At 45.3% G+C, this 16,147-nt stretch overlaps 1 protein-coding gene and 1 pseudogene across 1 annotated transcript; one reads left to right on the forward strand and one right to left on the reverse strand.

Annotated features, from left to right (window-relative positions):
* The first annotated feature begins 2,646 nt into the window (after positions 1-2,646).
* LOC145389811 (Y-box-binding protein 1-like) lies at positions 2,647-3,365 on the forward strand. Its single transcript, XM_080264957.1, has 2 exons — positions 2,647-2,962; positions 3,262-3,365. Exons 1-2 carry the CDS (start codon positions 2,647-2,649, stop codon positions 3,363-3,365), a joined length of 420 nt encoding a protein of 139 aa, XP_080121083.1.
* Positions 3,366-14,901: 11,536 nt separating this feature from the next.
* LOC145389810 (uncharacterized) lies at positions 14,902-15,557 on the reverse strand (annotated as a pseudogene).
* Between the last annotated feature and the right edge of the window lie 590 nt (positions 15,558-16,147).

Genomic DNA, 16,147 nt, shown 5'->3' on the forward strand with positions numbered 1-16,147 from the left:
CCAGCTCCCTGTGCTCTTTTCCACTCCTGCTGGGCACGTGCCAAAACCGCAGCACCATGCTTACGTCATAGCGTTCTATATGCTGCTTTCTGGTACTTCTGGCGTTCGCGACCCATTCTCCTATCGTCCCTCGCTCCATATTCGTCTGCCCCACATCCGTCTTCTTCCCTACTCCTCCTTTCTCCGCCTTCCTCCTCTCCCCCTCTACTCCCACTTGACCCAGGCCTCGGTCTGAAGGGGCCGTGTGAGTAAGAGGTGGAGATGACGTCAGGAACAGCGGTATCTGGGTGGGCGGCAAGTACATGATGGTTGCAAGCCCGACAAATGTAAAGCCAGCTGTAAAGGAAAGAAAAGCAATAAGAAGTGACAGGAAAGATGGGAGAAATAGGAAGAGAGGAGGACAGGCACAGAAAAGAGTGATAAAGGCTATGGAGGAAGTAGGCAGCAATACATCAAGTGAGTGGATGATAGTCGCCACCACCTACCACAATACAGAAATAAACTGGTAAGAAAGGTGCCTGGGTGTTTCCCCAGCCAGTGGGATTATGACTTTCTTTTATTTAGTCACACTTGTGTAGGAGCTGACTAGCGTGGGCCAGCTGGTCTATTGTAATATAGTACTGGTATTTCTTTAATGGGTGACGGGAGGTTGGAAAACTACAAAATATAAAGGTGGAACCGGCAAAGGCCTGAGGTAAATGAATATGGAGGTAACTGGAGTGAGGTAAGTTGCCTAAAGAATTTAATAATGCTGATCCAAGAGTAGCCCCATACAGCAAGAGAATTGGGCACTACTTGAAAAGTATAACTAAAGAAGATTTAAGGTGTTGCAAACACCATATAAAAGAAGGAAAAGAGGAGACATGATTATACTATATATTATATACAGTATACTATATAAATGCATATCAGGGAAGGAGAAAATAGACATAAATAAGTATATAACCTATGGGGATGCATCAGCAAGAGGACACTGCAAAAAACTGCATAAAAAGAGAGACAGTAAAGACGTAAGGAAATTTAGTTTCCCAAATAGGGCAATTGGTCAGTGGAATGCACTACCGGATGAAAGTGTGTGCCAAAACAATTCATAAATTTAAGGATATGTACGATAAAAATGGTTTAAGACACGGGACAGTACGACTCATTCCTGTAAAGATACAATTAGGTAAGAACACACACACACCCACACACACACACACACACACACACACACACACACACACAGTCCAGGGAACCTCTACAAATGGTAAGAAGCAGACAAGAAACATTCAGATATTATGGATCTACAGTAAGAAGTGTGAATGTCAGGGGTAGGGTTGCGAGAGGCAGACCGAAAAAGACCTGAGACGAGGTCATAGAGTGTGACCTCAGGGATAAGGGACTGAATAGGGAGGCTGCCAGAGATCAAGCAGCGTGGAGAGCCATCATGTGACTAAGGCCGACGCATGCAAGCTTATTGGAGCTTTTATAAAAGATACGATACGATCACAGTACAAAGCAACTGATTAAGTAGCCAATAACTTAGTGTAGAATCCGAATGCAGTATAGATATCGCTGGGAAATAAGCCAGGAAAGATGTGATAAACTGTAGATTAGCTGGAAAGAATGGAAAACACAATCCACTGAGTGTCCACATATAGAGCCACATGGAAATTTATATTAGACCACCGCCATTAAGAAATAAAAGTACCTTTGAACATGAGGCAACGTAAGAACAAGAGAGAGAGAGAGAGAAAATAAAAACGAAACGACAATGGACGGTATAAAGATTCGTCAAAGTTACATAAGGGTCCCCTACATTATGTGGGAATTTTCTTTATTGCAAGCCCCGCCCCCAATGCGGCGTCTACCTGTCTGCCTCTACCCATTTAAAACCCCTATGCCCAGTCAGCGACCCTCAGTGTCGCTCTTGGTGTGGTGGGGTGTACATCTGCTTCGCTTAGGTCATGGCGCCAGGCCGTCTACCTCTACATTCACATATCGCCGCCATACCAACGGTTACCGCCTTAGTTACCCCAATGTTAGGTGGTAGTGTTGACGTGTGCCGCCCAGCTCCGCGGTGCCTCTCTGTCTGGTTATCCACTGCGTACCAATGCACACCAGTCTCGCGTCATGGCAAGTGAGGGGGATGGAGGAAGGATTACTGAAAGGAGCATGTGGAGTTAAAAGGAAAAACAGACTGACAAATGAGGAAGTGAAAGAGCGTTGTGGTGTGGATATGGATGTGACAGAAAGTTTTAGGAGAAATACACAGTTGGGGTGTGAGCTAGAGGGGAGGGCATTGAGGTGGGAGGGGGTAGGGCACCACTGCTTACGAGATGGAAGCGTCGGTGTAGTGTTAATAATTGTTCTTTATTCTTCATTTATTTTGTATTAATCTCGTCGTCTTTGTACTTATTGTTTTTATATTGCTGAAAAGTAACAGGAACTACTGTATCATGTATTAACCTTTGTATCTCTGCCTTGGGGCTAAGATGCGAATGAATGTATTTGAATGGATGAGTAAATGGGGAGTGTGTCGTCCTGTCTCGGCTACCTCCCTTTCCTTGGGGGAAGCAGCCTAGGTATATAGATAGATAGATCTCTGCCTTATTCATTCGCGGTCCAGCAGCGGTAGCAGCAACATCTCCTCCTCTCTCCAGCATGGCCTCTACTTGTGCCACAGCTCGCGACCCGTTGAGGGGGGCTGACCTGGCAGCTGAGCCTGAGGGAGAAGAGCAGACCACCACCATCACTGGTACCGTGAAGTGGTACAGCATCAGGGCGAAGTACGAATTCATCCGGCGCCAGGATTCTGGCGCCGATGTGTTTGTACATCGCTCTGGGATCGCTGCTACCTCTTCTCGGCGCCACTCGCCCTTGTTACGCCAGGGCGAGACAGTGGAGTTCCACATTCTCCAGACACCGAAGTGTCCCGAGGCTATAGACGTCACTGGACCGGGGGGTGCAGCTGTGCAAGGCTCTGCCTATGCACAGCGGCGCCCCACGGCCCAGAAGCGGCGGCCTGGGGATCCCCGATGACCTGGGGATGTGGACACCATTGTCGCCATGTGCATCGCGACGGCGAAGGCTTTCTGTGGCGATGACAAGGCAGCTATGCTCGTTCTACTCCCTCAAATCTTTGAGAAGAACGGGCTGCCACGCCTTGTCATCCCTCAGAGCTTCGCTTGTGATGCACGGCCATTCCCGCGTCAGGAGCGTCACACCACAACGCTGCAGCCTCCTAGACCCCGCACAACACCTCGGAAAAGGCTGCAGCTCGACGCTCCCCTAAACAGGGCAACTGCCGCCTCCTGCTCTACCTCTGCCCCGCCCATGGACATCGACACCGCCGACGATCACCGCCCGCCGTCAGCAGCTGAGGGAAGGGTCGCCTCTCCTGTCCTTTCCATCCTACAGGAAGAAAGCGACCACACCTCCCCCTTACCACCTGATGCTGTCGTGAACCTCCAGGCCACCGAGGAGGCATGTACCTCTCCCTCCCCACCACCGACATCGAACAAGAAGAGGTAGAGGAAGAAACAGCCTAAACCACCGCCACCTGCCGAGATAGATCCTGAAGGCACTACTCCACACGCTTCTGAACCTGACCTCAGCTATAACGACACCCTCAGCAAGGCAGAAATTTCCTACATCGTAAAGTCGGCCTTTAATCCCGACATTCTCCTAGGCCGTCTAAAACAGACAGACGTATCCTTATTTTCCAAACTAACCAGCCCCAGCAGTTCCTCGTAGAGGCTGCTCCACTGACATCTCTGATAACTCTGGCGGGCTCTCCACCCTGAGCCCGGGTCCATTTTCATAATAAAATGGACGAATCTCAACAACAACAACGCACCCCCCTACACACATCTACACGCAAGCTAATCAGTTTCCACATCTTAAAGTTGTACAAACCTACCTACGTGCAAGATATACAAGGAAAGTTATTACGAAAATGGTTATGGTCATCATCTTGCTCGTTCATTGGCGAGTTTCCTTAATTGGCCTCTGTGTGTGGTTTATGGCTTCTCTCTAGACTTGAAGGACTTGTATCTCAGTACTTGAAGCTTATTGATTCCTTGTTTTTTATACTGTGATAATTATAGGTCTTTCACAATAACTTGGCCCATTATTTTCCTCCTTCATACATATATCTCCTGGTTCATTTTCTCGTCCTTCATACATACATCTGCCACCCATTTCTGTATTACCTTCACCTTCACTTGGTAGATTTTTGTCCTGTATACCTACTTCGACCATCCATTTCTACTGTACACTCACTTTAAGCTGGTCCAAATTTACGTCTTCCATACAAACTTCACTTATCAATCAATCAGTCAGTCAGTCAATCAGTCTAACTGTCTACCTGTCTACCGCCAGATGCCTTAATCCCGTCAGGGGTGACCACAAATGAATCACCTCCATGTCACCCTTTCCTCCTCCATATGGCGACCTTCTCTGCAACTCACGCCCCCTTTTTTCACCTCAACCCTTCCTCTCTAACTTCACTCCCCTCCACAGTTTCTCGTATTGAAATAGATAATTTTCTGACCTGAAGTTTCCTTGTCTTGCTTCACTCCTATCCAAAGGCCTCTCGTATTGAAATAGTAATCCTCTCATCTCAAGCCCTCTCCTACGTCTCTCGTCTCCAAAGTCTCTCATATTAAAGGCGATACACTTTCTTAGTATTCTGGTCCACCTCGGTCTCTTCTATTGGTCTCGGGTCCTCAAGGCACAATCAAAAGCTGTAGGTGTTTCGTCTGGGCAATAAAACGATTTCTTTGAGACTTCCCTTCCAGTTTATTGGCTGCAAAATCTACCGTTCTTGAGTTTTCGGTGATACAATACATTTTGTGTTCTGGCATGACATATAAGTTAATTGTGCATCTTTTTTTTTTTTTCTTTTGAGAGAGAGTGGGTGAGTGAGTGTGTGCGTGCGTGCGTCCTTTACCGGAGCATTTTGTAAGCAGAAAATGGAAAACTTTGACCAGTTCCCTTTCGCTACCTCAGTCCATGTAATAAGGTGCTGGAATTTCCTATCAGCAAAAGGCATGGTATCACTTTTCTCTCATGTCATCTCAGTTTATATTTTTATTTTTATATTTCCCTTTTCCCTACATTCATTTATTCTTTCCCCCATTTATATCCTCCACACTCCTACCTTCATTAATTCTTTTCCTCATTGTAATTTCCCTTATCAGGTAAATCACTTAGGATCCTCGCAAGCCTGTACTTAGAGCCGGTAGCATCAGTGGTTATAATCATTCCAAGCAGGAAAATTGTACACTTGAAATACACAGCCTCTTCGACTTATGGTCCTTCTCATTATAAAGGGTGAGGCATAAGTCTGTAGGCATATGGAAAGGACACATCTGAGGTTATACTGTGTGTGTGTGTGTGTGTGTGTGTGTGTGTGTGTGTGTGTGTGTGTGTGTGTGTTCGTTATCGTGTTCGTGTTCTTGAGACAGTTCTGCTTCATCACCAAACTAGCTCCCGTAACATCACTAACCAACACCGATGACTGGCACCTCAAATCACTAGCTCCCTCGACCAGTGCCCAGTTATTAAGCCTCTTCCCCTGTATGTTGCTGAGAGGAGAATTGGGTGATATTTTTATAGCCTCGTGACTGACTTGAGATGGCACAGTACTCGTTACCAACAGTGTATCAGGCGCCTTGGTTATAATTCCTAGCTCTTTCGATGAGATTACATTTAGGTTATTCAGTTTAGCTTTAGGATAGACTAACCTGCCTGCCTGCGTGCCTGTCTACTGCCTACCTACCTACCCACCCACCTGCCTGCCAGTGTGCCTGCGTGCCTGCCTGCCAGCATTCCTACATACCTACCTACACACACACACACACACACACACACACACACACACACACACACAAAGGCTAGGGGTCCAGACATGTTTAAGGCTATTTAGTGAAGAGATGAACACCGTGATAACACTAGCAACGTTTTGTTTGGCGTGTCCTGCCCTCTGTTTCTCAGCTTAATGAGCACTGACCTCCCCAAAAACCTGTCTGTTTATTTCCACACTAAAACAGACCCACCATTTACCATATAATCGAAGTTCGTATGTATTCTCTCATTTATTATTTATCTTCCTCTTCTGCCTGTATTATCCATGGACTATCCCCAAAAGCTGTCTCATTAATCCCATACCATTCAGATCCACCTCTTTCGCAGACACTCTTTCTCAGTGTAATTATCTCTGGACTATCCAAAAACCAATTTATTCCCATGCTCAGCTAAACCCACCTTTATGTGTTATTTTTATGTTTTTTCACTTTAATATTGACTTGCCTTATTGTGGAACGTTTGGTAGTAATGTAAGTGATGACAAAGGGTTAAGTAAGCAGTCCTAAACTATGGTTGAGACAGAGAACGTTGATAAGGCAAAAGAATGATTATAAATGTATGTCGACCCAGCATCCTAGCCGTCAATTCTCCAAGTCTAGAGAGAGGGCCGAGGGAGCGCAGTGGTGAATGGAGTCAGTGTGGACCGCGAGTGAGCTAAGAGAGGACGGACGCCCCTGTCACTCCCTCCAGGGACAGAGTGTCGCGGCTGTGTTAGTGGTTCGGTTCCTTACTCTCCTGCAGAAGTCTCACCTCGAAGCCTCCTTCCCCTCGTTCACAAGTCTCAAAAGCCTCCTTGAGCACCTACAGCAGTATTTTTCCCCTCCTGCAAGTCTCAAAAGCTTCCTTGAGCACCTACAAGTCTCATTCAGTGGCCTACTCCTCCTCCAGAAGTCTCAAAAACCTCCTTCACCCCCCTGAAGAAGTCTCACCCAGTCCCCTTCCCTCCTGCAGAAGTCCCACCTCAAAGCCTTATAGTTTACAAGCACTGTATTTTTTCTGGAATAGAACAGTAAATTTACCTAACATTTTCTGAGTGTCGATGATCCTGTTAGCTCCGTGATAATGAGGGACGGCATCAGTGCTTAGGTCGATTGTGTGATACCATTCCGGCAGAAGTAACTAAAACTCCATTAGTATATTTCTTTACAACGAAGCATCTTTAGGCTGGTTGAGAAGGTTTCAGAGAACCTTCAAGACACAGGAGGTTCACCTGAAAGGATAAATACGATTCCGGCAGATATAAGGACAAGACACAATTTTTTTCGCTACGACAAGAGTACAAGCCTTCAAGCTGGTTGAGAAGGTAGCAGAGAACCTTCCAAATAGAGGAGATTCAAGTCCAAGGATGATGGTGGAAGAGATGAGACTTGGCGACGGAGGTAAGACTGAGGGAGATGGTGGCGGTGGCGGGGGTCTACAGGCAGGCCAGTGGAGCGCCGACCCCGAGACTGGGCTGGTGACACTGACGGAGGCGGCTCTGGCCAGGCTAATCAACGCTGACCTCATTGACAAGTGGTCTCAACTCGACCAACAGTCAATTGCAAGGTAGTGTGCTTTGAAATTGTCGATGATAGTATGATGATGGTGATGATGATGATGATGATATAATCATGATGTGGACCTATAGCAATGTGGTATTAAGTCGACCCAGAGCTAGTTGCAAGGTATTTGGCCATAGCACTTTAATCTGGTCGTGTGCATGATGATGATAATGACTGATGATTTTATTCTGCACAGCCATGACCAAGAGTTCATCGGAATTTCTCAGCCAGCATTGCGTCGTATCTTGCGTATTTCTCTTTCCTCCCCAGAGACAGGGAATATCCTTCCTTCCCATACTCTTTTCTTGTGTACTTCATATTGCTATCACATAGAAATAGTTCATGTAACAGCCCACATTGCCGCAACCGGTAGGGAATGTGGGCAAACTTTGGCTGTCCCGTACCACACCACTCTGAGATTTTAACCTTCCTGTATTGCAACGTAGTATATTGATGATGTGAGCTTAAAGCAAGGTACTGTGTTAGTACTGTCCTTGGGTGATGATGGGAACGGTGAGACTTGCACGGAACCACTTTGATTTTGCTAGTACTGGCCAGAAATACTGATGATAAGGGGTCGTTATTGCTTGTATTAGTTCTTGGTGATGACGGCAACCTGTTGCAAGGCAAAAAAGTCAACTTTTCTCCTCGGTCTGTAACTTTAAAAGGTAGTAAAGGAGAGATGACTGAGATAGCGTGATCGAGTTATAGTGTCCTGTCACTAGGCGTACAACGTATCCGAGAGGGCAAGGGTAAATTTGTGGCCCTTATTTTCTGCAGCATTTGTCGTTGTTTTGGCAGATATCTGGTACCACTGGAAAACAGCTTTCACCACAGTTTAAGAAAGCCACGACATGCCATGACCGGCACAACAGCTGAGCAGATGCTCTGTTCCTGTCTAGCGGAAAAGCTTTGGGTGTTTCTCGGCTATACTTGGCTCTATGGGAAAAGTGAGAGAGAGAGAGAGAGTTCAATAGCTGGAAAGGAGACAATGCTTTGGTGTTCCTCAAAGCAGGGCAATTTTACAAGCCATACTGGACAAGAGTTTTACTTATTGATACCAAATTTTAGCTGAAGTATTGTGTTCTCACTCGATTCGCCCACTTAAGAAAAGTATCCTATCCTTGTGTGTGTGTGTGTGTGTGTGTGTGTGTGTGTGTGTGTGTGTGTGTGTGTGTGTGAGAGAGAGAGAGAGAGAGAGTACGAGGATGCAGACAGAAATAGGAACAAAACACATCCAGTCACTTAAACCTCAGACAGAGTACCATGTGGAAGGGACTCAAGTTTTAGGCCACATTACAAAACACAGACCAAAGCAATGTACAGGAAAAAGCACCACTGGGCCAAAAAAACAATATACGAAAAACAATGGGGCCTTAAAATCAAAAGACAACAAGGAGGGCAGGAGAGCAGGCTGTGTTGATTGCCTTGATTGTCTCCTCTATCTGACAGGGCGTTGGACACTACGGGAGTCATTTCTGGACAGGAGGCAGGAAGGAGGGCGGGAGGGAGGGCTGTTATGTACTGCCTCTTCCATTCAACACAACACTAGCAGTTGGACCTAATTATCTACGGGAGGATTCTCTCTCTCTCTCTCTCTCTCTCTCTCGTTTTTTGTCTGTACTACATTAGAAGGACGCATCGTGCCTATTGTGTACCCAATTTTTTAACACGAGAGAGAGAGAGAGAGAGAGAGAGAGAGAAAGTGTAAATTTTTCCCTGTAGTACACATCTCAGACACTCCTAAATAAACACACACACAAACACACAAACTTATGTACACAGAACAGGCGAAACTCGGAATGTACATCCGTAGACCTTCAGGCAGCAAAATTTCTTGACGAATATATAGCCGATCGAAAGTTAGGTTAGGTCACTTTGGGCAGGGTTTGGTCTGATTAGGTAATTTTTGGTTGGGTTGGGTTCACTTCGACTAGATATAGACGGATTAGGTTAGATTGCTTTAGAATACGTCGGTTTTGATAGGTTTTGGGTTGGGTTTTATTTGGTTGGGTTAGGCTGGGTTAGGTTCGGTTGGATTAGGTCATTTTAGGCTTGACTGGGTTGGGTTAGGTCGGGTATGGTATGGTTAAGTGAGACTGGGTAGGATTAGGTAGGGTTAGATGCGGTTAAGCTGCGTCAGAATTTGTTAGGTTAGGTTTTGTTAGGTTACGTGAGATTGTTAGGTTAAATGCAATTAGACTGGGTTAGGTGAGGTTAAGTTAGATTAGGTTGGGTTAACTTGGGTTGGATTAGGTCATTCGAGGTTAGGTAGGGTTCAGTTCGAGCAAATATTGATAGGTTATTGGAGACTGGGCTAAAATAAATTGGTTTATGCATTCCGGTCTTTTGTTGGTCGGTCCTTCCAAAGTCAAACATCACAGGAGGTGGGCGTGGTTTTGTGTGTGTGTGTGTGTGTGTGTGTGTGTGTGTGTGTGTGCGTAATTCACCGGGTCGGTCAGGATCACTTGATGGTCGTGATCGTCAGCTTTTACCCTCCCGGAAGGGAGCTGAGAGCTCATATAGTCCGATCTAAGGGCAAGGCTGTGACCTTCACACATGCACACACCCGTGTGTGTGTGTGTGTGTGTGTGTGTGTGTGTGTGTGTGCTCGCTTCGTGTTTCGTCTTTTTTATATATTTTGTGTGTGCCTTGTGTAACTGAAACTTTGTGTTTGTATGTTTCACTTCTCGTGTGACTGAGGGTGGACTGCTTAAGAATAGCACCCTTTATAGTTACGATTGCCTCTTCCTCAGTATAGCATATGTTTTTTGTTTAGTTAGCTCTCTCTGGACGATTGTATAAGAGCTTCGTGGAAAATACTAGAACTAGAAAGATGGCAGTAGATACAGCCTTGTGTACCAGATATCCTGCCCAAGCTTCATTAGCAGATATCTTGCCCAAGTTGAATAAAGTCGTCTGAAGTAAGAATAAGGTTGAAGAGACGTTGCTGTACTGAAAGTCGTTGGATATGCCTTGTTTTATGTCTTTTCGTATGTGGCTGCGAGATAACAGACTCAAGTACAGTCTTTTATGGGAAGCGTTAATAGATATCTCAGTGCTTTGCTTAATATGAAGGTTAATATTTCACAGGAATGTTTCTAAAGCTTTCCGCCTCCTCTCAAGTAAGGATGTTTACTGTCTATTAAACTCTTCCTATTGGTAACATTACTGGTATATGTTTACAGCTCCCCACCTCTCAGGCATGGGTGTTTACTCGTGTCTGTTACATGGGTTTCTATTACACTCGTCATATTGGTAATCTGTCGGTGGTATGTTTTTCAAGCCTCCTACCTCCCTCTCGTGCAAGGGTGTTTATTATCTATTACACTCCTCCTATTCGTAATTTGTCAAGAGCATGTTTTTAGTTTCCGACCTCCCTCGTGCAAGGCTTTTTACTGCTGATTACACACACCATAAAGGGAGTCGCACACGTCCTGTCTGATTATACAATGACAACTCTCTCAAATCATTTATGGTCTTCTCATAGCCTTCATCAGCCTCTGAACCAAGTAGTCTCGTCTGCTTATACTCACAGTCCTCATCAGCCTCCTAACCACCTATCCAAGCCGTATATTACTCTTACCGGGATCTAAGCTACGAAGAAAGACTAAATAAACTGAATCTACCAACACTACAGGAGAGAAGGAAAAGAGGTGACATGATGATGCTATATAAATGCATATCAGGGAAGGAGAAAATAGACATAAATGATTACTTAACATATGGGGAAGCATCAGCAAGAGGACACTGCAAAAAACTGCATAAGAAGAGAGGTGATAAAGACGTAAGGAAATTCAGTTTCCCAAACAGAGCAATTGATCAATGGAATGCACTACCGAATGAAATAGTGTGTGCCAAAACAATTCACAGATTTAAGGATATGTACGATTAATATGGTTTAAGACACGGGACAGTACGAGCTTGACTCATTCCTGTAAAGATACAATTAGGTAAGAACACACATACACACACACACACACACACACACACACACACACACACACACACACACACACACAAATGAAGACATACTAAGAAAGATAATAACATCATTCATCAGACCAACCCTGGAGTATGCGTCAGTAGTCTGGAGTCCTCATCTAAAAAACACATAGATAAGATTGAAAAAGTTCAAAAGGCAGCTACAAGATGGGTACCAAGCTTAAGGGATCTAAGCTACGAAGAAAAACTGAATCTGCCTACACTACAGGAGAGAAGGAAAAGAGGAGACATGATTATACTATATAGATGCATATCAGGGAAGGCGAAAATAGACATAAATGAGTATATAACCTATGGGGATGCAGCAGTAAGAGGACACTGCAAAGAACTGCATAAAAGGAGAGGCAATAAAGACGTAAGGAAATTTAGTTTCCCAAACAGAGCAATTGATCAATGGAATGCACTACCGAATGAAATAGTGTGTGCCAAAACAATTCACAAATTTAAGGATATGTACGATTAATATGGTTTAAGACACGGGACAGTACGAGCTTGACTCATTCCTGTAAAGATACAATTAGGTAAGAACACACACACACACACACACACACACACACACAGACACACACACACAGTACAGGAAACCTCTACAAATGGTAAGAAGCAGACAAGAAACATTCAGATATTATGGATCTACTGTAAGAAGTGTGAACGTCGGGGGTAGGGTTGCGAGAGGCAGACCGAAAAAGACCTGAGACGAGGTCATAGAGTGTGACCTCAGGGATATGGGAATGAATAGGGAGGCTGCCAGAGATCAAGCAGCGTGGAGAGCCATCATGTGACTAAGGCCGACGCATGCAAGCTTATTGGAGCTTTTATAAAAGATACGATACGATCACAGTACAAAGCAACTATTAAGCAGCCAATAACTTAGTGTAGAATCCGAATGCAGTATAGATATCGCTGGGAAATAAGCCAGGAAAGATGTGATAAACTGTAGATTAGCTGGAAAGAATGGAAAACACAATCCACTGAGTGTCCACATATAGAGCCACATGGAAATTTATATTAGACCACCGCCATTAAGAAATAAAAGTACCTTTGAACATGAGGCAACGTAAGAACAAGAGAGAGAGAGAGAGAAAATAAAAACGAAACGACAATGGACGGTATAAAGATTCGTCAAAGTTACATAAGGGTCCCCTACATTATGTGGGAATTTTCTTTATTGCAAGCCCCGCCCCCAATGCGGCGTCTACCTGTCTGCCTCTACCCATTTAAAACCCCTATGCCCAGTCAGCGACCCTCAGTGTCGCTCTTGGTGTGGTGGGGTGTACATCTGCTTCGGTTAGGCCATGGCGCCGGGCCGTCTACCCCTTCATCCCACATCTCGCTGCTACACCAGCCATCACCGCCTCAGTTACCAAATGTTGTACGGGGAGTGTATACGTGAGCCGCCCAGCTCCGCGGCGCCTCGCTGTCTAGTTACCCACAGGGTTCCAATGCACACCAGTCTCGCGTCATGGCAAGGGCGGGAACATGTTCGTGTTTCGCTGAGGGTTCACTTAAGCACCAATAGTTTATTTATTACTGATCCTTTTATTAATCAACTACTTAGTTCACACCCTGCAATTCACTTAAGACTCTAAACCACCCCTACACCCATTATCAAGATCACGACAGCCACGTAATAACCCGCCATCCTCATATACAGCACCCCCGCCTCATATCCTGTACCACCCATACTCCCCTTCCTCCACCCCTCCCCTTTCCTTATCCCCCTACCCAAGCCCTCTAGGGCTACAACACCTTACCCTAACACCCGTATCCTACCATCCTACCCAGGCTGCTGGAGCCGGAAAAGATCAGATGAACCTGAGAGGCAGCCAATAAGCCAATGCTTGGCAGAGAAAGCCGTAGCTATTCACTCCTCCCGTCCTTAAGTAACAACACACTGCACGTGCGAGACCCCCCCCCCCTTCCCAACACCAAACACACGCACGTTGGGTTAAGCCCCGACACTCTTTCTCTTAGTCTAAATTCTTCCTCTCCTACTTAAAAAAAAAAAAAAAAAAAACTCACTTTACACAATGCAACCAGGACCAGAGCTCTCAGTAAGGCCGGTAGTTTAAACTAAGGCCTAGTTCCTGCCACCACGTGTCGTCGCCCTGGTTGCATAACACTCATCACATATACACAATCATTCTTCCCTTCCTTCCTTTCCCCCCCTTTTCTATACGTCATTATTAGTATTATATATTACTTGTTGGTGCACCTGTCCGGGCGAGATGGGCTCATCCAGTACGGGGATAGTGACATCAGTTGTCACCTCATCTACAAACTCATTGTTCACATCCTCTCTGTTCAGCACAGACTCAAAATGGAATTTAAAATCCTCATCACTGGGGCACAAGATTTCATCAGGTCTGTCCATGTTAAAGTCTCCTTTCCAATCAATTGCTCTCCACACTCTTGCGTCACCAGCGTCATCCAGCAGCCTCTCCCACCTACCAAGATTGCTACCACCTATCTCTACTGCTCTGTCTACCCTGCCTATATTGTCCTCCGCACAGGAGTATAAAGCGTCAGTGATGCGCTTCTCAAAAGCTTCAACATTTACATAATCTTCATTAGGTACTCTTTGCATAATATTATTCACAAATGCTTCTTTTTTTTATTCTGTTAAATCTGATTGACTTTCTCATTAAACAAGTCTTGCCAGCATTTCCATGAAGGGCTGCGTGATCCCCTAGCGATCCCGCCCTCATCATGAGACTGTCCAAATCTACGCCTGAACACGTAACTGTTACTGTAATGGGGGCATGATCGGAAGGGAGGTCACCCCGCCTTAACACAGAAAAATCACTCATATAGTCTATCAGAGACGGTAACGCCACACATGTATCCACCTCCGAAACCCAGGTGCCGCGTCTCCGATATGTTTTATCACCAGGAAAATGTTTGTCAGCATACATGAGGTTATTAATGACAACCAATCTGTTATCAATACATATAGTACACAACAATTCAGCGTTATCGTTAGCCCTTTTTACATCATCGTGAATCACTGGGTATGACATATCATTTACATTAGGTATCTCCGCTATCGACAATAATTGCCTCACACTTTTCCCAAATCTAGCATTCATGTCACCAATTATGATGCATCCTTTATATGTGTACCTAGAATTTACTTTTACTTGGATTGAGGCAAATAAGTCGTGGGAGTAATACGGGGAGTCACATGGAGGAATATAACAGAAACCAAACAACACACCCTCAATGTTACGAAACTGCATCCAGACTTGATCTCCAATGCTTGTGTCGACATCAAATACCAACGTAGATAACCAGTTCTTACTACAGACAACCGTTCCACCCCGTTCCGCTGAACCAACTACCTTACTCCTATAAGTCACATATCCGGGGAATGACACTGACATAGACGTCTTAACCTCATTAATACTAATCACATCATAATTATGTAGCATCTGCTGCACATTTGTTTTTTCTAACTTTGTGCGCACTCCACCTATATTCCACGACAGTACGCTTATTTTCCTTACTTGCTGTGGTGATCCAAAAAAAACTGAGGGTTCCAGCTATCAATTACATCTGCATCCCTATACAGCTTCCGTTCTCGAGTATCAAGACGAATCGTGCATCCTGCATTCTCCGGTCGAGCCTTCTCTGTCGTCTCTGCTTCACGAAGTCGCTTCCACTCTCGCCTGACACTCGGGTGGACATCCCTCTTGACGTAAATCCTGTTGAAATCACTCCCAGAGGTTTTAAGGCAGCTGGCATTGTCCAAAATGAGACTGCGTTGATTTTTATCAGCCAAAGTGAACAAAATAGGGCGGCGCCTGGTGCCAGATGAAGCGTTGTTTCCTAGCCGACGATGTGTTCCACCCACACCTGCTACACCAATTTGGGACCAAATCTTGCCGATTTTGTCCTCATCTGTTGTGGCACCGTCCAATGCTTCGTTTTCATCAGGCACGCCGAGAATAACGATGTTCGACTCTCTCTCTCTTTTCGGTCCAGTGCTTCTAAGAACTGCTGTTGCTTCACCATTATCTCAGCCTGCCTGTCGACCCGAGCCTTGAGTTCAGTGTAGTTTTTGTTCAGTATGTTATCAGGGGAGGTAATCATGTCTGTCAGTAGTTTCACCTCATTCATAACATCGTCAAGTCTCTTATTAATCTCCGACAGTTTACACACACACACACACACACACACACACACACACACACACACACACACACACACACACACACAGCATCCACAACAAACCATTCATCCCCAACCCCCACACTTCACACACAACACATCCATCCACCCACACACACACACACACACACACACACACACACATATAGTACTATCTAGTGGAACTTGCTGGTGAGGAAATGTGTGTATGTAACTGTGATGGTATCGGGAGGTTGCCATGGTAACACACAGGCACCTCGCACCACACACACACACACACACACACACACAATTTATTTTTGGGTAGGGCTGGTAAAGAGATCTGTATGATCATGAGAGTTAACAGAGACAGCATTAACACTCTTATAGTAGTATGACTCACTCTCAGCGAATGCCATCGCCCAGCAGTACCTGGAATAAAATACTAGAGTTGCCCCTACTATGAGAGGGCCCGGGAACCATCTAGTGGTTGTAAAAGTAGCTGGACAAGTCTCTCGTCTTGGTAGGCGTCGCTACTTGGCTACTTTTGCTAGTGGCCGTATGACAGTGGAAGGACGAGGGTGTGTGTGTGTTGCTGTGCATCCCTGAGGTAAGTGTTG

This window comes from Coenobita brevimanus, unplaced genomic scaffold, assembly GCF_032717465.1.
Source record: "Coenobita brevimanus isolate Jiangsu-jjx unplaced genomic scaffold, ASM3271746v2 jjx.HiC_scaffold_2283, whole genome shotgun sequence".
Lineage (NCBI taxonomy): Eukaryota > Metazoa > Arthropoda > Malacostraca > Decapoda > Coenobitidae > Coenobita > Coenobita brevimanus.

What these genes read in the sequence shown, in the direction of transcription:
- LOC145389811 (XM_080264957.1), top strand. Translation starts at nt 2,647, where the DNA reads ATGGCCTCTACTTGTGCCACAGCTCGCGACCCGTTGAGGGGGGCTGAC. An exon ending in GGGGGGTGCAGCTGTGCAAG is followed by an intron (nt 2,963 to 3,261) that starts GCTCTGCCTATG and finishes AAAAGGCTGCAG; the next exon opens with CTCGACGCTCCCCTAAACAG.